The sequence below is a fragment of the Falco punctatus genome, assembly GCF_963210335.1.
Source record: "Falco punctatus genome assembly, chromosome: Z".
Lineage (NCBI taxonomy): Eukaryota > Metazoa > Chordata > Aves > Falconiformes > Falconidae > Falco > Falco punctatus.
This window is the reverse complement of record NC_137586.1, coordinates 45301427-45326026: the sequence shown is the minus strand read 5'-3', so window position 1 is coordinate 45326026 and position 24600 is coordinate 45301427. Positions and strand designations below refer to the sequence as shown.

The 24600-nt window shown below is 39.9% G+C and overlaps 1 protein-coding gene across 4 annotated transcripts in view; it reads left to right on the top strand.

Moving 5' to 3' along the window:
* PTCH1 (patched 1) overlaps nt 1-24600 on the top strand; it is a 76137-nt gene that overhangs the window by 47304 nt on the left and 4233 nt on the right. For all 4 annotated transcript variants that reach the window (XM_080373208.1, XM_080373207.1, XM_080373206.1 and 1 more), the window contains 10 exons: nt 1406-1524; nt 3472-3871; nt 4369-4678; nt 10240-10382; nt 12438-12621; nt 14147-14427; nt 15931-16068; nt 19116-19258; nt 22221-22320; nt 23720-23974. In XM_080373208.1, coding sequence (XP_080229334.1) covers nt 1406-1524; nt 3472-3871; nt 4369-4678; nt 10240-10382; nt 12438-12621; nt 14147-14427; nt 15931-16068; nt 19116-19258; nt 22221-22320; nt 23720-23974 — 2073 coding nt within the window. The remainder of the gene's footprint in view (nt 1-1405; nt 1525-3471; nt 3872-4368; nt 4679-10239; nt 10383-12437; nt 12622-14146; nt 14428-15930; nt 16069-19115; nt 19259-22220; nt 22321-23719; nt 23975-24600) is intronic.

Below are 24600 nucleotides of genomic sequence, written 5' to 3'. Positions count from 1 at the left end.
TAAAAATCATTCAGTGTGTTAGTACTTTGATTTTCACAGATAAATAAAAAATTTCACAGAAATTAAAAATTGTATTATTTAGGTAATTTGTATTGTGTATTTGACATGGAAGTAATGAATTTTTAAAAGATGGATTTTAGGTATCACCTCTTTTGAGCTGCCAGTTTTGAGGCCTTATTTTTCAATATCAAATGCAGCCATTCATTTTGGAAAAAGGGCCTCTTTGTATCAGGTTTTTATTTTTTTATTTTTATTTTTGTAGCCCAACTTTTGTTCTTTTTTATGACTGTTTTAACCTAAGTAGTTGTTACTTCAGAACTTGCAGGTGGAGGCACTTGATAGTTTATGTGAGTTCCTTAACATGAAATTGGGCTACTATTGAGATTGATACTGCTTATCTAACGGATAAAATATAAGGATTTCAGGCTTTTTCTTTTTCACCTGTTGCCTCTTCTACTCTTACAGCTATCTTCCAGTCCCATCTGTGCCCAGACTTCCCCTTTGTGATGGCTAGTGCTTCTAACAATTCTGCATTACAAATAAATGCTATTAATAATAATGATAGATGCTGCACCACATATGTTTATGGAGATTCTCTGGGAATCTCTGTGTGGGAAAGGGTTTGAAGTATGGTTTGAAAGGCAGTGGGCGGGGAGTTTTTTTTTTTTTTATTATTTAATGTTCACTTTACAAATTAAACCAAGTGTTCTTGTTCCAATTTAAGACTGATTTTGGTAGACTGGCTCATTAATCAAGCTGTATTAAACACAAGCATATTAGATGTAGAATTGCTATGTGATGTTGGGTTAATTTTGATTCTCCTTTAAAAATAATCCCTGATAAACCCAAAATGTTGCTCTTTTTGAATTTTGAGTACATCAAGTGTGTAATACTTTACTAAATAGAACAGTTTCATTAAAATTTACTTAAACCATTATTTCATCTCTGATTTAATAATGTGCTTAAATGTTATTGTGATGCTTAAATTACTTCAGATCTTTTAAATGTGAGAACTTCAATTTTAGTTCCAGGTTTGCTTTTGCTTCCATTTTTTTTTTTACTGTGAGACTCTAAATATAGCAGAATCTCATGCAAAAGTACGATTTTTTGACTCTGTTTTTTCACTTCAGAAATCATCACCACATTTCCAGGCACAGTTGTATTAAAACAATATGAAGTTTATTATTAAAATAAATTAATTAACTACAGTAGGCCTACCATAATGAAATGGGAATGCAAAAGTATATCTCCCAGTTTCCTCAGGGAAAAGCTTGGAAGCATCTGACAAGTTGACATGATAAATGAGTGAACAGATGAGAACTGAAAGGAAGTTTTATGCTTTGTAAAGCTGATGCCTGACATGAAGCTTGGTAATGACATCACTTCTCTTATGATTGATCTCTAGGCAGCAGTTGTGGTGGTGTTCAACTTTGCTATGGTTCTGCTGATTTTTCCTGCTATCCTGAGTATGGACCTTTATCGTCGAGAAGACAGGAGACTGGATATATTCTGCTGTTTTACAAGGTAAGAACATGTGATAGGTTGATGTATGAGGTGCATCCTTTTTGTGGTTACCAGTCAGTGCTACCATGCCTTGTCAGGAGTGGGAAGTCTCCACTGCAGTTGTTTTTACCTGACTGAGGAGGAAAGTCTTTCTCTCCTCTCTCTCTCTCTCTCTCTCTCTCTCTCTCTCTCTCTCTCACCCACACCCACACCCACCTTTTTCCATGATTCATATGTATGTTCAACTGTTGGGAGGACAGTTTTTTAAAAGAAGATAAAAGATCCATGGTTTAGGAATATCTTCAAGTATTTTTAGAACATTACGCGATGCTGCAAGGTGTCCAGTGCTACTATTGGGTAATCCTGGAAGACTGTCCTTAACTCAGGGTACTGAGAAGACTCACTTACAATTAATTGCTGTGTGCTAATTTTTATGCTTTTTATGCCCTTAAATTTAAATAGATAAGCATAATGTATAAACTATAAAATGATTTCCCCTTAGCTGAGTTTTTCGTAGGACTATGAGGAATGGTCAGTACCATTACAGGCTAATGCTTGATAAAGTTTCTGTTACAGCCGCAGTACTAATTTGGAATAGTAACACTGCCATTCTGAAGAGTGTATACATAAACTCTTACATGATACACAGCCTCCTCTGAGCATAGAGTGGGGCTAGAAGGAGTCTACTGCCTTCAGTGGAGCCACTGCTTAGAAATTAAGCATGTTTTCTACCTTAGTTTTTGCTTTTGCCTGCCACAAAGAGGATCCAGCTACATTTCTACACGTGTACTCCTTACACACTCTTACTGTCATATCCAGGATGTGGAGAATCCACCTTCAGTCATCTTAGCCTTTTACACCCACTCAGGAGCTTACATTTTAATTTTAATGTCAAAGAGAGAAAGCACGTTCCTAAATTTGTTTTTGAGGGAGTGGTTAGAAACAATAGATCCCAAGCCAGGATTCCTGCTTTCTGATTCAGTCATAATTTCAGTGGATGGCCTCATGTGCTTGAATTTTGGAGCCCTGATTCTCAGAAATACAGGGCAATCAGACCTTCCATTTCTTCCCTCATCTAAACTTGCACTAAATGCGTATCAAAATTGAATTTGGGCTCATTTACATCTGAGGAAATGCAGTGAATGAGAGCTTGTTTTTTTTAGGTAGGCAACATTCTGAATTCCTCTTGGTTTTGTAGGATTTTTCCACTTGGTGAAAAACCTCTGATACTATTTTCTATCATCAATTGGTCATTTCTTATTTACAGGAAGAGGTTTGTCTTTGATAAAACTTATTTTTGTAAACCAGGTATCTATTAATGTCTTGTGTAGACTAAAATAAAGGGAATACTTCAGTTACTTCTGTAATTTTGTTTCTTCATGTTGCCCATCCTTCCTAGGAATTAATCCTTGCATATGTTTACTTAATTTTTAAAACATTCAGTCAGTGTATGGCATGTGGTTTCAACCTGCCTCCCAAAAGTCTGAGATCTTATCCAGAAGTCCCAAATATTATTTAACAGTTACTTTAATAGTTCTAAACAGAAGAACTCAGTATGTCATGTGTTTACATTCTGATCTAAATAGCTTAATTCCCAGCATGGGCACGTTGATGCAAACTCACATACGTACTGTGCATTCAGACTGGGTGCAGCTACCTGGGTATCGACCTGCAGCATGTTTAGTTAATGGTGTGGTGTGGGTAAATGTCGGTGTCTTCAGACGAATGCTGGTTCCTTCTTTCTTTAGCACAAGAAATGTGCATATATTCTCAGAGGCCTACACTTTGAACCATGTAAGTGTTTCCTAAAGGTGCAGAATAAACTTGCATTGAAGTATTATATTTAGTTAATACAAACCATCTAATAGCAGTAAAAGCCGTCTCAGATGGAAGCAGGTTATCCTATCTAGTCTCATTGAAATAAAGATCTGTCTAAATGTGAATGGATGTTTTTCTCCTGTCTTACAGTCCATGTGTCACTCGAGTGATTCAGGTTGAGCCTCAAGCATATGCAGAAAATGACAATACTTGCTACAGTCCTCCACCCCCGTACAGCAGTCACAGTTTTGCACATGAAACTCAGATTACAATGCAGTCTACAGTGCAGTTGCGCACAGAATACGATCCTCATACGCAGGTGTACTATACCACAGCAGAGCCTCGTTCAGAAATATCTGTGCAGCCAGTTACAGTGACGCAAGATAATCTTAGCTGCCAGAGCCCAGAAAGCACAAGCTCAACGAGGGATTTGCTTTCCCAGTTCTCAGACTCCAGCATGCATTGCCTTGAGCCACCCTGTACGAAGTGGACACTCTCATCTTTTGCAGAAAAGCATTATGCTCCGTTCCTCCTAAAACCAAAAGCTAAGGTAATCAGGGAACTGTTTACCTGTTTTTCAAAAATAGACTTCTGCCTTGCCCAGTAATAAAATTATCCTGGCAGTGGTATTAAATATAAGGAAGAAACAGGATTATTTTGGAATAACAATTCTTAATAATTTTACAACTAATTTCATACTCTAAAAGTTTGTCTTGCGAGTGCTGTCGAGACATACTGTTCAAATACAAGTTACCAGTGAGGGTTTTGGTGACTTTCAGTAATGTAAGCTTATGAACAGTGAAACTAAAGCCACTTTTAAACTTTATTACGATATAATTTTCTCATCCATGATACAGAGCTCCTTTAATAAAGCACGAATTAGCTTAGCATTGTGGTGTGTATGTGTATGAAAAAAAAAATCAGAAATAAAAGCTTTAAAGTAGACTGATGGGTGTTAATTTTGAACTTGGCTTTGTAGTGTGCCATTTTGAATTGTTAGTTTCTTCAGAAACCTAAACCCAAATGCATTTCCGTTTTCTGTTGCAGATTGTGGTTATTTTTCTTTTTCTGGGTTTACTGGGGCTCAGCCTTTATGGAACTACCCGGGTGAGAGATGGACTAGATCTCACAGACATTGTACCACGGGAAACACGGGAATATGACTTTATTGCCGCACAGTTCAAGTACTTTTCATTCTACAATATGTATATTGTGACACAGAAAGCAGATTATCCAAATGTCCAGCACTTACTTTATGAACTTCACAGAAGTTTCAGCAATGTGACATATGTTCTGTTGGAAGAGGATAGGCAGCTTCCCAAAATGTGGTTGCACTACTTTCGAGACTGGCTGCAAGGTAAGAGAGAGTCGCATGATTTTTTTTTTTAATTCTACAGTAGTAGCCACTTGCTCACAGTAGTAATGCTTCCCTCTCCAACTATAGTCACGTGGTTAAAGACTGCAAGCAGGAGGGAGAATGCGTAGGTGCTGATCTGAACTCACACATTGACTCACTGTTTCTCCAGCAGGTCACTTAAATTCTTTGTGGCTAAGTTTGCTCCCCAGTAAGACAGTGTTGAAGCTTTATGAGATTATGTCCGTGAGAGTCTACCTCATGCCATTAACTCATTAGCAAAGCAGCTAATGAGGAGTTCTGCTTTATAATCAATGGCTAAATATGGTGCACTGTCTTGGGAAAATAAATGTTTGCTGAGTGTTTTGAGAACAGTAAATGAAAAGTCCCCATCCGGTGATGTATTTTGGCACAGGCTTAACTTTCAGCACATGAGTGATCGTGTTGGCTTCAGCTGGGGCTGCTGGCATGAAGAAAATTCAGTGTGGCTTAGGTACTTTATTGGATTGGGAACTTAATATACATTCTAGATTTCCAGTCAAGTATCCTCACTTTTTCAACGATGCTGCTTTTTCTGTGCTGAAGGGTGACAGGGTGAAGAGAAGGCATGGCCTTTCAGGTGCTGTGATGATAATTATATTGAAGTCAGTTTATTAAATACTATAATTACATGTGTTGAGACAAGTAACTGTTTTGTATTTAAATAATACATAGTACTGTTACATCTCAGCAAACTTAACAGCAAATATACCCTGCCCAGGAGTACTTTTGTCCTGCCTTGGTCTTTCTGTTGGGAGAATCTCCAGGAAGCTTTTGCCAACAGAAAAATAAATCGTGCTGACCTAGTAAGACTGTACATTTTAACCTTCACTGTTTATAGAGAACCAGTGCAGCCAGTGATTCTTAGAGAACATTTAGGTAACTGCCAGTATTTGGGTTATTTTATTTCTTCTGAAAATATGTCGGGCAGTATTAGGAAAGCAGATGCATCTAAATGACACATCTAAGCAAAATGATCAAGTTTCCTGTGCGTTTAATGCACTGATAAATCATGAAGTGGTATTTCAGCTGCTAGCTTTGGGTTTTTTTAATGGTTTTTGAATATATTTGATCCATTCATTACAGTCTCCTTACTGGAAGCTTTATTTAAAATATTTTGCTCACATAAGCATATTGAGCTGTAAGGGAGGGCTTTACTGGCAGGAATAAAATTCAGCATAGCTTAGATGTTTTGCTGGATTTGAACCTTACTATACTTTCTAGATTTCTAAGCAAGCGTATTACTACATGCTTTCCTAAATTCTCTTGTACCTCTGCTGTTTTATTTTATATCTTCTGCAGATATTTTTTGTTGTTCCAAAACAGTAGGAAAAAATGTCTGGTGTCTCCCATTCCTTTCCCCCTGCTCCCAAACCTGTGAGGGAGGTGGAAATCTTGAGACCGTGTTCAGGGTCTTCACGTATTAGCGCTGAACCTGAGCACAGTCTGCCAATGATAAAGTCAGGAAGAGGTGCCCTTGGATCTGCTCCCTTGCTGGTTTCTCAAATGCTGGAGGCTATCCCACCTGTTGTTGCTCCCAGGGGAGCTCACATTCCTATTGCTGCTCTCTCAGGCCCACCACATACTTTCCTGAACCTCTTCCACTTTGGATGCCTCCTGGTCCGCTTTGTAATCACCTCCTTGTGCGAAGGACTGTCTGTGTGGCCCTGGCCCAGTGCCAAGTGCCTGCATGTCTCCTCCTCTGTGCTGTATGTCCATGTGTGTATGTGACCTTTCCAGATCGGCTCTTCTCTTAGGGGTGTTCCTATTCTCTTCTTGCCCATAGTTACTCTTCCCCTTCCAGGCCACCTGCCTTTCTTCCTCGTCCTCTGCTTTTCTTTCGCTAGAGAGGCTGTGAGTATTTCTGGTACCCCGGATACACCGACTGGGTGCACGAAGCTAAAATATTATACTGGAACAGCCAGGGAGACTCCAGGAAGCAGCGATTTGTGGTGGTTCAAGTGGATGTGTCAGCCCTGTGGCAGAAGGCTCATTGCTTGGCCTGTCTGTCACCCACAACTTTAGAATTAATCATTATGATTACTAATTAGCATTTAGGACTGTGTATCCCTTCTCCCCACCTTCCCCAAGAGGGGCACAACTAATACAAACCAGCTGCTTTGTAAAGATGCAGGGCTGCCTTTGCAGAGTGTGACACTGCAATCACAAAGCCGTAAAGAAGGAGGATATTGCAAGTATCAACAGAAAAAGGTTATGTCTTAAAATGGTACAGGGCATAGATGTAACAGAGGGGAACTATTGTTATACTAAAAACAGCCACACTTGTCATGGTTAGGGAATTATCTCAAGGTGCAGACGCTAATAGAATAATACCTGATTATAACCAACAGGGGCTAATGCAGAGGGAGTAAAGGGGAGGGAAGGTGAAAACAGAATTTACAAACAAGCGACACTTTTAGACTGAATTCAGGGAGGGTCCTCTGTGAGATGGGAACAGTTCTACTGGTGCATTTTTACACACAGGAGGAGCAGGATAATCAAAGTAGGCACAATGTTGAACTTCATGGCTAATTCCTGACGACTTCACCGGGAATTCGGTGCTAGAGATTAATGGCTTAAGATGGCCTTCTGACACGCACGCATTTATCTGGCAGAATGAGGGAAGCAACAACATGTGAACAAAATCATTTTTCATCAGGAAAACATCCTTGGGTCTTGGCCATACTTTTCTCCACGTTTACTAGCAGTGGAGTGCCTTCAGCCTAGCACACTTCTTGCTCAGAGGTTCCCTGACATTTTGCTTTCTGGTATCATACCATGTTGGCATATTTTCTGGTACTGAAAATGCAACAGAGGAAGAGTTAACACCAGTCATTTGTTTAAACTGGAAATGTCTACATTATTTTTGTAAGTGACTGAATGTAAATGAGGTAGCTTGAATTCCCTAATGGCTTGTAATTAGGCTTGTTTTTGCAAAGGATAAAATTATCTGGTGTTTCATGTTGTCAGCTATTCACATGAGACAGCAGGGATTCCTTCCTCACCCCCGTTCCTGCATCCCACATAATTTTAGAGGATTTCACTTTCTTCTGAAGTGCTAAGCAAAAAAGACTGCTGATAACGAAAATCCCATATATAATTTTTTTAACATACCCTTAATTTTTATAACTTTTCTGCAGAAAGAGGTCAACAGGTTAATTTTATTGTTCTGCCCAGAAATATTTAATTAATCCCATTATAAAAGAGTAAATGTCTTTTAAAACCATTGTTATGAGGAGTTTGTAATGGAAGTACTGTTTGCTTTGAAAGCAGCGATTTCAAAGTGTTTTGGAAAAATTTAATTATTGAAATTTTTAAAATCTTCAGCGATTAAGTGCAACCGATATTAGTTTCTTGGTATTCTTTCTGCAGACTTTCAGTTTCAGCAAGGTCAGTTAGAAGGTAACCCAGAGCATAGTGGTTAAGCCAGCTGAGGAATAAAGATGTAAAAGGGAGCGGAGTTTGAGGAATGACCGACCTGGTGAGAACAGGAGGTGGGGAAAGATGTGAGAGAACTGAGTTTTCACCTGCTGTAGTAATGTTAAAGGTACATGCCCTTTTTATGTACCTTGCAGCCACAAATTGCAAAAAATGTCAGATGCCAACAGATACGTCTGTTATTGTGTGGCTGGAGCTCGCTGACAGGAGTTGGGTGTTAGTCTGAAAGCTCTGCCCCACAAGCTATCGTAGCAATTGGTGTGCTCCTCCTGCTGAAGAGACATTTTTACTGTAAATGAAGCTGTTCTTTGGTGGTGGTCTTCTTTCCCACATGCTTTTTTGACATCCTTCTCTTAACATCCCAAAGTCATCTTCCACTTGAGTAGTGCAATAGTACGGATGCTCTCACCTGGCTGCTGAGAGACTGACACGAAGCTGAACTTGGCACAGAAGGGATGGGTTGGTATTTTTGCGTGTCCTAAGCACTGTTACCCCTCTGTTGAGGTTACCAGCAAACAACGCTTTTATAAAAGGGGCCTTTGGTGATGCCAGAAACCTGATGGCAAATTGTCCTCCTCCTGGACATGGAGGGCTGCATGCAGAGATCTGGCAGGCAAGTTCTTCCATCACTTGGTTCTTGGTCTGTTGGCTTCACGAGTGGCTACAAATTGGCAGGACAACATGGGAGGCAGTTTTCGAAGGGAGAGGGATGAATTTGTAAATGGGAGCAGGTACTTTGTCCCGGGGGTGGTGTCAGCCAGGTGCCTTTTCTCTTCCAGTGCTCTTATCTCTGTACAGCTGCAGGTAATCTGTCCAACCTGTAATAACGATTTTCATTACAGCTCCTCAGCATAGCTGTGAGGTGGATCGGTGATTTCTTCCAGCACCACTCCCCTGTCCTTTTCCTTCCCTTCCCTGGACATGCCGTTTGTCATCTGGTTGCACAGAGCCTCCTTGTACTGGGCTGTGGCTTCCTGTACTAAATCTGATCCAAATTTGTGCTGGAGGTATTTCCTCCCCCTTGAAGGGTGGCAAGGAGGAAAATAACAGTTGAGAGTGAATAGGTGTTGGCTGTGATCTTTACATGTGCTGGCAGCAGATCCTACAACTTGTATTAGCTGCACAAGTTGAACAGATGGAACAAATTGACAAAATTGTGTTCACTCACGCTGTGCTCGAGGAACAGCTGAGTTGCTGTTTGAAGTTGAAAGTTTGAGGGTGGGTTTTTTTCCCCTTGTAGTGGAATTTCTGGTTATATCGTAGAAGCTGTTGCCTCGGTGCTCTGCAGTAGCCCAAAACAGTTAATGAGAGCGGTGTGTGTTCTCCTCTGTGGCTCAGTGCACTTGGCCAGGGTTTTGGTGAGGCAGAGGGGAGTATGGAGAGTGTTTCCCTTCTAGATAATGGACTGAATGCCTCCTCTGGTTTTAAATCCACAGTAGGTGGTGAAGTTGGATCAGGGCTGAACTCAGCCCTTTTTCTGTTCTGGCACCATCCACATCAGGGTAAGACTTAAGCTTTGTTTCAAGGAGACTGTGTATGAAGGAGATGGTAAATGCAAATATGCTCATGGAGCTTCAAGTGTGGCGATTCGGTAACTGTGGTTCATAAAGAAAACCACTTTTTATTCTAGACAAGCTTAACTCTTCCCCATATACATCTCCAAGCAGAGCGCTAGGTTGCTTTCAAAGGCTCTGAGAAGGACACTGGACCAGAGGGTCCTAATCCCATCCAAGATCTCCTTGCCTTTAGAGGAAGCTGGTTTACACTAGTGTACATTACATCTGCAGCTTGCTAGCTCAGCTTTGCTGTCCTGCACAGCATGGAAAGCCTCTTGAGGCTTCCCCCTTGCACTTTCTTGCTTCCTCTGCCTTTCTTTGGGCAAAATACTGGACATCCAAGTGGTACTTTTATCTTCCCACACACTGACAGTTGAGTGAGAACCCCAAATTTAGGAGGCAGCAGGTGGATGATTTTACTCTGATTCAGCTATGCACAAGAGTCATTCTTTATTCCTGCTGAAATTTGTGTCTAAGAGTGATTGCTTACCTGCTTGTTCTGTCTTCCCCTTGCCTCCCTTAACTCTTCAGGACTTCAGGATGCATTTGACAGTGACTGGGAAACTGGGAAGATCACTTACAACAATTATAAAAATGGATCTGACGATGCTGTTTTGGCTTACAAACTCTTGGTACAAACAGGCAACCGAGCAAAGCCCATTGACATCAGCCAGGTACTGTATCAGAGTCTGTACTGGTTTATACAGGAATACACAGGTTGTCAGGAGTGGGGGAGATGCAAAGAGCATGTCATAGTCTCTTTTTTTCATCTTGATGAATTGAATGCCTAGTTACACCTCAATGCATGGCCTCACTGACTTTGCTGAAGGCACTTATGAGCTGCAGTCTGGCCTGTGTTGCAGCGTGTTGAAAATGAGCACTGGGGATGCCTGCCCTTGATTATTACTGATTGGCCTGTGTTTGGTGCTGCTCCTGTGTCAGACACACTCAGTTTCCACTGAAATTGTTGTGAAAAATGCTTTGCTGCATCCATAGGTAGATGGAGCCTGGTCCTGTGCCAGACAGAGCCAACATTAGCCTTGTTGCCCTAAGTTGCATTCTTTCTGATTTGAAACAGAATGCCTTATAGGATTGACCTGTGCTCAGCATTCTGCTGTGGCTTTGAGTCTAGTGTTTGCAATTATTTGGTTAGTTCCAACAATTTGTGCAAAAGATAACATTTAAACAAAGGTGTTGATGAATGATAGTGGAAAGCAACTGAAATCATTACATGCTGTATCATATTCTTGCACCATCATCATTAAATACAGCTATACTGTTGCAGAATTAAGAATGGCAGTTGGGTGAGCTGCCTAAATAAAATGTCTGAGGTTCTTTTGCAAGGTTATCACAGCATATGACTGCTTTTGCTGTAGCTGTTGGTAGGTTGAAATGCGTTAGGTCTGACTCCTTACACTAAAGTTAGATTTCAAACCTCTAAGAAGAAATTCTGCCATAACATAACTTCTCTCCTAGAGTCATCGACTCACTGTGCTTTCAGGCAGAAAAATAGTCTTTCTAATGAGCTTCTTGGCAGATCTGCTTATTGTCTTTCTTTTTTTCCTGTCATTAAAGGTGACAGATTTACGGAGTACATTGTTCAAAGTTACTATGGTGTGTAAAATGCACTGCTCTATAGCAACATGCAGCATTCTGTCAGGTCTGAATGAAGCTTCAGCTATGAATTAAGCAAAGAAAGGGAGTTGAAGAGAAAACCTTAAGCGAGATTTTGTTTAGCAGAGTGTACCAGGTACGCTGTGGAACAAATGCGATTGGACTGCAGCTGCTGATACAATTTCCTGTGCCTGGGAGGGAGAAAAGTGTAGTGCACCCACAGGGGCTGAGTGCTGTACTGTGCAGTTCCAGAGACAGCTTGAAGACATACAGTTGTTGCATATCCTGTGGACTAATTGAATCCAGATCCTTGGAATCCAGCTTTTTTTTTTTTTTTTAACTGCTGTCACTGTTGTTTCTCATTTCATTAAAAAGACCTGAAACTGGAGCTATGCCAGGATTTTAAATAAACAAAACAAAAAACCCCAGTAATACTTTTCACCCACAGAGTCCTCTGTCAGAGATCTAGCTGTGCAGGATTTGGCTACAGAACTCTAGAAGTGTACCACTGCTGTTTACCCCACAGATGCATTTGCCCACAGTGACCCAAATAACACAGGGCACTCATCTGCTTTCTTGACGCTGGACATTTTCTGAATACATAGGTCATAGGAGGCAAGTGTTAGCAAAATTTATACAGATGTTGTTTTATTTTTATAGCTCTCCTCCATTTACTGGGTGGCATTTCCTTCAGTGTTAACAACAGAGGTTAACTGCACACAGACATGTATAGGGACTCTTGCCAGGTTTTCTTTCCCTGTCTTTAAATATGTTTCTCCAACTTGGTTGTTTTTCACTCTTGGCTGTAGCTTTCAGAATTTGGATTTAATTGGTTCAGTCTATTCTGGAACCATCTGCTGATTTCGTGGTTCTTGTAAATACTATATGCGTACTAATTTATAAATAGTCACTTTCTACTGTCACTAAGTTTTTAGATTTTGTTGTTGTTGTTGTCAAACAATAGTTTACTGTTAAGTCACTTCAGGTGAAGACTCTTTTGTGTTTCCCCTCCTGTATGTGTGTTGCATCTCCAGGCCATTTGTTGAAAGCTTTACAGCAAAAGCCTTGAAAGCAAAACTCAATCTGAAGGGCTTCTAATTTTTTCTATTTTGCAGTTGACTAAACAGCGTTTGGTGGATGCGGATGGAATCATTAACCCAAATGCTTTTTACATCTACCTGACAGCCTGGGTTAGCAATGACCCTGTGGCCTACGCAGCCTCACAAGCCAACATCCGGCCTCACCGCCCGGAGTGGGTCCACGACAAAGCAGACTATATGCCAGAAACAAGGCTGAGAAGTAAGTAACATTTCACCTTAATGTAGTACAGTTTACACAAGTGCCACCACTCCTTCTTTCAAGAAGCAGTAACGCTGTAGTTGGCTGATGCTGCACAGGGCCTAGAAGCATGAGCAGGACAATATATTGTGTTACTCTGTAGTCTTGGGAGACCCATGCACCATTGTAAATGTGTCACCACTGCAGGGTTTTGTCATGTTAAAAAATGAGTTTTGTAACAGTTTAAAGCTCTAAAGACTTACAGTAAGCATTGCTTTTTAGTGTCAGCCGATACTTCTGGCAGTGAGAGAAACCCGGAGATTGCATGAAATTCCTGCCTATGTCATTCTGAAATTTCATCACTGAGATTGTATCACGTTTATCCTCTATTCTTCACACCTCAGGGATTTTTGTCAAGTTAGCTCATATGCTAAGCTACCAACACTGGTATGGTGTAAGAGCTGCTTAGGTAGGGGAGCAGTGCCATTCAGGGCCACTCACTGTTTTCCTGAGTACCAATGCCGGTTCGCATTTCTTTGCTTAAGCTTTGAATTTAGTGGGAGGATTGCTAGCTGAACGCTAGTGGGGAAGGAGAGAGGGCATATAGGGGAGGACTGCTGTGCTTGGAAGTGTGACTGGGTAACCAGCTAGCCATGCTTCAGTGTATCTGAACCCTAGAGCTTTGTGGCAGCCAGCCAAGTCTTGTCTTAATGAAAATTTATAGTTGAGATTATAATAGGACAAATCATGTTTAGCAAGTCAACTGAATGACCCTGCAGGGTTTGGAACACACAACAGCAATAACAAAATGCTTGCTGTTGAAGCTGTTTTTCCCTTGTCATACAGTAAGACTTAGCATTGTGCTCAAGAAGAAGTATGGAGAGTGTTGGTATGTCAGATTATTACAGGGTAAAAAGTTAACCTATTTTCGCAGTAAACGATTACTTCTATATTAGTTTTTTTTCCCAGTCAGTTGCACCGGTAACAGAACTTGGATTTCTGAATCTGACTTTCAGAATATAAATTGGAAATCTTAAAAATTAACCAGCCTGATCAAGCATAATTTTTCTCTAGTTTTGCATCAGTGGATCTCAGTTAATCTCAGGAAAATGACCTTTGATTTCAAAGGAACTGCACTTGCTTAAAAGAAGAGCATATGGATGGAATGTTTAAGATGATGTGATCTTCTGCTTTATATTGATAGGGAATTTTGGCCAGGTATTCAGTAAAAAACACTACATCATTGATGAGAATTAAATACATGTATTGAATGGTATCTGTTAAATTGTAAAGAATTGTTTGGGGACTCGTGATGTAAACTGTTCATTCCATTGCACTGCATGATAAAATACAGTAATCTCCTGTACTGCTTCAGTTTTTACTTTATTGGGGAGTTTTTAAAATGCCATCTATTCCAAAGAAATAGAATTTAAATTGAACACCTTTAAGCATTTTGCTGTGGAAAACAAAGTGTTGTATTAATTGTGTCCTCCGTGTATCTGCTTCTTTCCAAACACACATTTTAACACTGCTGTCCTTTTCTTAGTTCCAGCAGCTGAGCCCATAGAATATGCTCAGTTTCCTTTCTACCTCAACGGACTGCATGAAACTTCTGACTTTGTGGAGGCTATTGAGAAAGTGAGAGCTATCTGTAGTAACTACACCAGCCTGGGGATCACCAGCTACCCAAATGGTTACCCATTTCTGTTTTGGGAGCAGTACATTGGGCTTCGTCACTGGCTCCTTTTATCCATTAGTGTGGTTTTGGCTTGCACGTTTCTGGTGTGTGCCCTCTTCCTCCTAAACCCCTGGACAGCTGGGATCATTGTAAGTTTATTATAAGGGTCTTTGTTGAAGTCAAATTCCTTTCAGCATAGCTCTTGCTGTAGTCGGGAAGGTTTTGTTTATGTCTGGGCCTCTGGTGGAGTATGTATATTGCATCATTCATTATATATTTATTCAACTTGAGGGTGTAGGGTTCATGCTAAAGGTACAAACCTTAATAACCTTAATCCTTTGGCCACCTTTTTTGCGGCTTTAAAGGTTTCTTAGAAAGGTACATAAACTTTTGCCCTTGCTCAGATGAATGCTAACATGAGAAGTAAAGACACATAGGAATATTAAGAGCTTTATTAAATATTAATGTTATTTCTAATTTCTCCCCTTTTATCAGACACAGCTATTTTTCAAGGCAGTTGCTTGTGGCTAACTTGCCCATAAATTTTCCCACTGATTTCTGAATGCAGGCTTTCTGGAAAATCTGAAATGGTTAGGTTGTATGGTGGAGGAGAAAGAGCCATAAAATTATGAGCTGAAGAGCGTACTCCTCCGTGCTTTCTGCAAGGCACCGTAAGCCTCTCAGTAAACATTCAAGTTAAATTGAATGATGATGTTCCTATGTTTAAATTCCATAAACTATTGTATGGTTTATAAAATGCCAGAACTAGAAAAGCCTAAAACAGTTACTAGTTTTTGTAATGTACGTTTATATGACAGATATGTTAAAAGGTAAATGTTTAGTCTAGAATATTTTTCATAGCACTTAATCAAGCAATTTATGTTATTACTCTTGATTCATTAGCTTATAAATTCATTTATTATAGTGCATACTTTTTTTCCTTGGAAAAGGTGTTTATTTTCAGAGTCCAGCATTGCTTTTATACGTATGTCTATCTTTTTTTCCTGCTTGGCTTTAGCAACTTTTAAAGTTGATTCTACAGATTTCCTGCCCTCCTTTTTCCTCAATTTTTTTTTTTTAGAAGGTAGATGGAAAAAAAACCTAAAACCTTTCCCTTAAAGTGTTCACTGTGTCAATGTCAATCCTTCCAAGTATCTTAATAGCTTAGAGCCCCTCTGTAACCTGAGATGCATCAGCTGATGATCGCATTCACTTTCTTCTGGGCTTTAAACGTACTCAAAAGTCATCCTCACTTATATTTGCAGTTCTACAAAAAGAATTCCAATACAGGTAGTTGAAAGTTACTTTTTATGGAACGATTGTTCGAGAAACAGGTGAAAAAGAGGAAAAGTATGTTTTGGGGGGTATTCATGACAAGGAAGAATAAATTGTTTTTCAAATCACTGATAAGTTGTAACCAATACAAAGTTGGTGCTTGGTCTGTGAAACAGTTCTTAGGAGTATAATTTAAACTGGCTCTTTAGCAAGTCATTGCCACTGAGCACCACAAAACAAGGAAAAGCAGCTTGTCTTTGGGTATGTAGCATGGCTTTGAGGAGTATGTTTTATAGTCACCATGTTGTTTTGAAGTATCTGTCTCTTCATTTGTCTGCAGTATAAGATGGTACTAACAGCTGTTTGAAATCATCTAGGTGGTGGTGCTGGCTCTGATGACTGTGGAGCTGTTTGGCATGATGGGTCTAATTGGAATAAAGCTGAGTGCAGTGCCTGTGGTTATCCTGATTGCTTCTGTTGGCATTGGTGTGGAATTCACTGTTCATGTTGCTTTGGTAGGTAAAATCAGAAGAATTTTCAAAATATTTTGAAATAAAATGGTGGCAATGTTACGATCACAAATCCTTACACAGTCTCCTATATCAGTGACATGATTCTTATAAGGAGACTGGTTACAAACAGTTTTGTGTGCTATTCAGTTTGTCCTGATAGTGCAGAGTTGATCGTAGTGAGGTAATTCCAAACTATTGAGTCGGTTTCCTAGGAGACAAGAGGGGATACATTACCTGTAATATCAAGTTGCCTGAGTGATGCAAATATATAGACAAAGCGGAGCTCTTATTGCAGCTGACTCTCCTGGTTCTTGCCTGCAGCCTCACTGTTGTCGCCTCATTGCATGTACGTTCTGTATCTAGTGGAAGAGAAGCCTTTAAAGGAGATTTTCAAAATCACATATAGCGTCATTTGATCTCTGTGAACAACTAAAACTTTAATGTATTTGGATTAATTTTCCACTTGAAAAATCTGCACCTTCTTTTCAGAACCCATCAGCTATTAATAGTGGGTGCAAACATGCAGTTTGTTAGAAAATGGTTTTCTGATGGGAGGAGGAGGAGCTGAGAAGGGGAAAAAGTGTGTTTTATATAAAGCTTTTCAACATTTTTAAGGTCAAATGTCCAAATCTAGAGTGCACTTACTCACTCACCTTAGGCAACCTGATGTGCAAAAGTGTGTAGAAACAGCAGTGCGCTTCCAAGGGGGCAGTTTTGGGTGTTCAGGGTAGGCAAAACTCATCTTGCTTTATCTGGTGACCAAGAATAAAGGACTACTTTTCTGTGTTCACATTTGGCAATGTCAGCACTAATCTTTCCAACATTTTGCACACTCAGCATAAGTCATTTTCCTATAAGGCTATTCTAATTGATATTTCAGAATAGTTTAAGAATATCATTGGTTTCATGGATTTGAATTTCACTGTATTAAAAAGTAAGGAATGATGTGCTCAATATATAATTTAAGGGAGGAGATGCTTGTAGTCTACTAGAATCTCTAGTGCGTTAGTACTGTGGCAATCCAAAAAGAAGCGAAGGGACGGGACTGGAAGGTGGTGGTGACATTGGGTGGGAACGCAACAGGCCTCTTGGTCTCAAAAGGAGGACTGGTAGATGGCTAAGAGGATCTGGTGACAGTGAAAAAGAGAGGAGAACCAACAGGGATCTTAGCACACTGGAGACAGCCAGTACTGGGAACACGTTACGTTGTAGATGATGTACAGAGTTGGGGCACAGAAAGTGGCAGGACGGGAAGACTAATTTTGAGAAAAATTGTAGGGGTGGTAAGGTTAAAGAGGAGCAACTGGATACCTGATGTGGTGACGTCTTTTTTTCCCCCTGCTGCTGTGGATAGTTAGGCTTTTGCAGGTAAACCTCTTTGCTAGGACTTGCAGTAGTTTAGGAACTGTCAGAAACTGATGTACAAAAGGAAGAAAGAAATTACACTTCCTTAGAATTGAAGCTTTTGAACAGGAAAACTGGCATAAAAAAGGACAAAACACTTAGTTGTTTCTAAATAGGAAGAAACCAATATAATTTACAGAAGTTTTAAGTCAGTCACCTGTGCCTGAAGGTAAAATGCCAAGCAAATTGAAATACTGCAAGCAAACTAAAATACTGCATTTTTTTTCACATTGACTCTGGAGTGAAAAACTTTCAAACATGGGCTTTAAATAGAAGAATGCCTCGTAGACCTCAGATGATAGCAGCAGTACTGACTTTCACAGAACTTCCTGCATATAAACAGTCAAACCAGCGTTGCATGAACAAAAAAGGCAATGCTGAAACTGTTGATACAGAACTTAATTGAACTTGTTCAAGAGTGATTCACGGTCCACTTGCAGCTCAGTTCTCTGTTATTGCTTGTGAATTGTGACTGCATTTTTTTAATTCTGCAAATAAATTCTGAATCACTAGTAGGCTCTTGTATTATGCATCCTTTAATCGCACACACATATGCGTATTTTTATGTAACTTGTTAATATGTTAATATGTGGATCAGATCCCATAGCTCCCATTCATGTAAGTTGTCTCATTGACAGCTGTGTTTACCCTGAGGGGGATTCTTTATCCACGTATGTATAGGAGAATGTAAAATGTAATTTTCCACAGACCACTTTTAATGGAGTACTAAGGATTAATAATAGATGGTTTGGTTACCTACAGAAGCAAAGACTAGGAATCTTACTCCACATGTGCCCATTTTTGGTCTGCTTGTCCCACCGGATAACAGCTTAATGTGTTGACTGGTTTCATCCCAAATTTGTCAGCTAAGTGAAAATAACCCGCTAGAGGAGAGAGGCCTAAATTCCAGGCCCAAGAGGAAGATAACTGCTTGAGCTCATATCTTAACAGGCAGTAAAGAACTTGCCGAAGAGAGAGCCCTTATAAATCACAGGAAGATCATCAACCAGTTTCTTGTCGTCTTAAACCATTAAGCCATACAGAGGGAAGACATCGTACAAAACAGCAGCATTTGAGTGTTCTTGATACAGCTTGTTCACTAAGGAGTTGGAGGGAGAAAGACATTTCACTAGTCATGTCATTGCTCAGGCACTGCTGTGCTCAGCACTGTTTCTACGGCAATTTTATATGTATAGGCCTACTAGCTTTGAAGCAGTAGAAGTTGCAAAAACATTTATTTTGAATGAAATGGAAGTGTTACAGTCATGGAAGCCGTGGGCCCATGAGAGTGAGAGGAGTAGCCCTGTAGTTTTGACACCTGAAGTGCTTTCACTGTGAAATGAATTCTTTGCAGGTGGACATAAGCAAAGATGGAGACAAAAGCCTACTGATGCAAGCAGGTGTTGTTTCCAGAATTATTACTATGGTCTGGCTCTCTAATCAGTGCTTACTTTGGTTGGGACTTTAGCAGGAGCTGTGTGGTGTAACTGCAGAATCAGGCCTTCTCTTGAAGGTTAGCCAGCTATGGATACTTTCATAAACTGTAGTTTGAAGTCATTAACTGGTGAAAAACTGTGCATGCTATGAGAGGCTGTTTAGAAGGTTGTATGCATCTGTCTAATTAAATGGATTTCATTGCTTTACAGGCGTTTTTAACTGCCATAGGAGACAGGAACCACAGGGCTGTCCTTGCATTGGAACACATGTTTGCACCAGTGCTGGATGGGGCCGTGTCCACTCTGCTTGGAGTGTTAATGCTTGCAGGATCAGAGTTTGATTTTATTGTCAGGTAAAGCATTTGTGTGTGTGTCTTGACTTTCTTTTTAAAATAAAAATAAGTATGCTTTTAGTTTCTAGTCACTTTAGCATAACTGTCATTTTATTACTATGCATGGTGTGTCAAGCATGCTTACATCATGCTCCTGCTTTCCCTCTATTTTATTAACTCCTTTACATGCTAGGTGCAGTAGTGTTTCCATTGCTGGTATTAAAATCTGTTCCAGGAAAATCTGACACCCAGCATGAAAGCACACAAAAATGGCCCCCGTTAGCAAAGTTTGCTAATTCTCGGTTTGAGTCAGTTTAAAACATCTAGTATTGTCCAGTATTAGCTGGATTTGACCTTTAACCATTAGGTCCTTCAGACTTCTTGTATGCACAACAATTTGTGTGTGAAGAACATGTGAACCTATAATCATGCTGCAACTGTGCTACAAGTGACTCTCTCTGGGCCTTCTTCTCTCTTTATTTGAGGTTTACAGCAATGTACAACAGGGAGAGGAAAAAAAGCCCTGTTTGGGAGCTGGGGAACCATAAGTATGAACACAGAACTCCATATTAAAATTTTGTAAAGCAAAGCCTGAAGGCCCTTCTGTTTAGAACTACAGGCAGACTGTTTCTTGTGAATTTAATTAAGAATGTGAATTCGTCAAGTAGGAGAGGAAAGTAAGTTTTCACTGAGGGGAATTTGAGAAGTGCAATGAAACAGATCCTATTCTGTTCCAAACAACCTGTGGAGCTCTGCAAAATGGCTAATCTTAGAAGTAACACAGGTTCTTTGTGGCACACTACAGCACTCAAAAAAAAGTAACCTAAGCCCTAAAATGGAACTGAGGTAGAAGTGGGCCAAATAAAAGTGCTGTGAAAGATGACTTAACTACTTAGTAGACATAAGCTGGATAGATGACTAGACTTAGCTGACATCTATTTGATGATGAGAACAACATGTCAGAGGCAGGAACTGAGAGAATGGCTGCTAAATCTCAGCAAGATTTTTTGTTTATGTATGAAACAGATTTGAAGAAAGCAGGCAGTTTGCAGTTAGACCTCTTGAAACCTACATGAGGATTATCACTATAGATATTGCATGTCCTGAAACAGAATTTGTATTCTTTTCCCAAGTCAGTATTTTTTACTTTATTTTATTGGTATTGAAGAAATAAGGTGGAATTATTCTTCTAGGACCTGATCTTATAAGGACTGGAATACCGTGACATATAGGTTACTTATAGATTTAACCTAAATTTATAGGGGTACATTTGGTGTGCTACATTCCTACATAACAGACAAGATTTTGGCAAGCACATTTTTGTGTCAGCAAATGGAAGATTGTAGCAGCCCTTCACAGCAGTTTTGGATTGGATGTTCTCTCAGTTTATAGAATAAGCCTTTCAGCTTTTCAATTTATGTTATTTTACTTTTTTTTAGCCATCAGTTTCTCATTTTCTAGCACAATCTGACTTCAGTTTGCCTTGTTTAAAAAATAAAATGAAAAAACCTATGCGAGCCTGAGCATTGTTATAGTGGGCGAAGATGATCCCAAACTTCCGGAAAGCAATAGCTTAGTCCAACAGTGTGGAAGATTAAGTAAATTAACAGACATTGTATACACCAAGTGGTCAGAGCTATAATCCTCCTGTTTATCCTAGCGTTAGATGGATGAGATGCAAATGTTCTTAATGTCTATTGTTGATCTCTGTCCCAGTATAAAGTTCTGGTGGTTTATGTTAGTAGAGTAGATTGGCTTGCTGATTTTTGCTAATGCAGATCAGAAATTCCCAAGTGTTTACAATAGCAGGATATTTGTAGTTTTACAGGAGTCTGATAGATTTGATAAGATGTGGAAACAGGGAGGCAGTAAGTTTTTTGCCAGCTAGACAATGTAATCAGCCGGCCCATTAGTGGCAAACTTGCTCTCCGTTCTTCTCCTTTGCCTTCTCCTCCAGGAATTTACCAAGACCGAGTCCTTGAAATCATTAGTTGCAATACAGCCTTAAGTTTAGTCTGAGCCCCAGCTGTGCCGAATACCAACTAGCAAGGCTTTCCTTTTACTGACAGGTTTACCTTGGAATTCATGAAGGATCCCAGACCTTAGCCCTCAGTGGTGGGAAAGGACAACCACTTGTGCACTTTCGTCTTTTTCCATAGTACTTCAGCCTTTATGTTTGAATTGGCTGACGCAAAACAAGAGTATTCAGAGATGCTAAATTGTTCAACAAAAGATTAGCCTGCAATGCAGCTCTGCCATTGTGGAGTGCTCTTACTCAGTACAATGCTGAAGCTTACTATAGAATGGGCAGCATTTTCTTTGCAGAAAGCGGGTTCCCGTGTTGTAAAAAGGTTGCAATTTGAGCTATTTGGTAAAACTGGAACTCACAGAATTCTAGGCGGAAAGTTGTGATTAATGAACAGCAAGGGAAACCCTTACCTGATACACTGGAGATTTAATTAGAGATTCTGCTGTGAGATGCAGAAGCATTTCACAGTGGATTAGCTGCTGGGAGAAGAGGGCTTCTTTTCCTTCTAGGCTAAATTGTTTAAATTCTACACCCTTCACTTCATTTGTTTGCTTCTGCTGGGTTTTCACTAATGGGGGCCCCTTTTCATTGTATTTGTGCTTTCAATCCATTCAGCTATTCACTGCACATTCCATATTTTTGTGTTTGTGTAACACATTCATAAATAACATTACATGCTTCCAGATTCTGGGAAATTAACAAATGTAATTTTTTTTCTTTCCTTTATCAACTAACACTTTGGGTTGTGGAATGTAGCTTCTCTAATTCAAAAGGTAAAAAACCCTATATCTATATATGGAAAGTCATATAATTATTTAGTACAATGTTAGTAATATTTTAGATTCAATTTAGTATATGTATTACTTTAACATATGTAGGAGTCATTTGTAATCTCTTATTTCCAACAGTATATGTGGCTATTCTCTCCCCCAAACACCTTAAACCCTATTTCAGGTATTTCTTTGCTGTTTTGGCAATCTTAACCATTCTGGGAGTTCTCAATGGATTGGTGTTGCTTCCTGTTCTTCTTTCATTCTTTGGACCGTACCCTGAGGTCAGTATAATTAATGGTGAATAGAAGCAATAATACTATATCTGCACCCCTGCCTGCATAGATCACACCCCCCACCCCACCCCCACCTTTTTTTTTTTTTTTTTTTTTTTTTTTAGAAAACTTTATTTATTCTCTTGGGAATTTTAGGTTTTAAGTGTCTTGCTCTAGTGTGGTTTTTTTTTTAATCTTTATTAAAAAGTGCTGTTGGTTGTAGAGTTGATATTCTTCTACTTAGATTTTAAATTTTATTTTAACAAGTGGTGTTTTAGAGGGTGCAGTCGGCAACCTTGACACAAGTGTAGGATTATGCTTTTAAAAGCATGATGTGATACGCAAACTAGTCTGTAAAATAAGGATTTTCCCCAATATTTTGCCAAAGACAGCTGGTTTTGTACACATACCTTCTTCTTTCCTATCTCACTGCCTCTGTTGCTTTCCTCAAAATATTTTAACCGAGCAGACCACCAGGAAGGCCTGTGTGGACCAACATACACCAGTGGTGGTCCACAGACCACACCTTGATACCCACAACTGGTCTGCCAGAGGGTCCTCCCCTGTCCAGTCACCCCTCCCTGCAGTATGCTTTCAGCTCAAGCAACATTTTTGATGGGTGGAAGGCTTCGCTCACATGTTGGTGACTTTACAGCATAAAGCCCAGGTCCAGCAAAAAAGGATTCATAGATATCAAATTTGTATTTGGTTGTTGATTATTCATTCCCTACTCTATAGTTAACACAATTACTGCATTACGTAGGGCTGTCTTTATCACGTTAGTAGAGACAGTGTGCTGTGCTTCCCATGTCTGTAACTATGTGTGTGTACAAGAACAAAACACAAAGTATGTATACGGCACTAGTAATATTTCAGAAATACTTAATTATTTTAGTATTAGTAAAACAATTTTGACAGCAGTGTGTAATCACTTATATTCTTAACAGTTTATATGACCTGTTGCTTACTCAAGCAATATATATGTGCATATATTATTACCACATATGTTGCTATTACGTGTGTGTCTGGTCTGTCTTTGCAAATGGACACTGGGGCTTACTAGATGTACATATTTGAGGTGATTCTGTGAAAAATCACTGTTAATGCATGCTGAAGGGGCACAGAAGTCCACATATTATACTTCTAAGTGCAAGTGCAGGCACACACACACATACGTGCCCTTCCTGAGACACCAATACCCAGAAGAATCTGTGTAATCCTATTTACATACATATCCAGAGATGGAGATCATGTCTCTTTCTCTTTCATTAATTTTTCAGTTCAGTATAGATGCGCATCAGAAGGCTGGTGCTAACATGGGTCTATTTGGCAGAAGAACATTTGTCAAGCACCGGTGATTAAAAGTGTTATGCTAATTGAATGTTACTGAATGCATTGCCATTATCAGGTTTCTCCAGCCAACGGACGAAACAGATTGCCCACACCGTCTCCCGAGCTGCCCCCCAGCATCGTGAGGTTTGCACTGCCACCTGGGCACACAAACAATGGGTCAGATTCCTCTGATTCAGAGTACAGCTCTCAAACCACAGTGTCTGGCATCAGTGAAGAGCTTCATCAGTATGAGGCCACCCAAGGCCCTGGGGCACCAGTCCATCAAGTAATAGTGGAGGCCACTGAGAATCCTGTCTTTGCGAGATCCACTGTAAGTAGCTTGCATATTGACTGGCAGGAGGGCAAGAAGAGTGTTTGGGTTTTTTTTGTTTAAATCTGTTCATTTTTGTAGAAAGCTTTTTCATATTTCTGGCTGATGATGCTTTGTGACTTTGTGCCAAAACTTGTAAGAGGGAGTGAAGGCTTTCCTCATCCTCTCCTTTAGAATCAAGTTGGGGGTAAAATGATGGTACAAAAGCAGAGGTCTTTGGCATGTGTAATTGCTGTTATATCATATTGGCACCAGCCACAAGAGAGAGCTCTCAGTCTGTCTGATGACTGTTTTCGGCGAGAACGGAGAGGCATTAAAAGATCCAGACTGCTTCCACACAGCTCCTTCTGGATCACCAGCTCATACACCTCTCTCTGACGGCACATTTTGGGGAGAAAGATGGATAGAGCCAGAAGAAAACAGTTTCAGGGTTGTACCAAATCTTAGGCCTGTTGCATCTTGCTAGTGGGTTGGCATAATTGCTATTTCAAAGGAAAGTGAAAAAGCTCTGTCTCCTACCCCTGCTGATGCTGCATGCTGAGCTGCAATGCGGATCTGTTTTTGTTCAGCAGAGGCCTAGAAATAGGTACAAGCACAGCCACATTTGAAGTTGGTCACGGTTTATT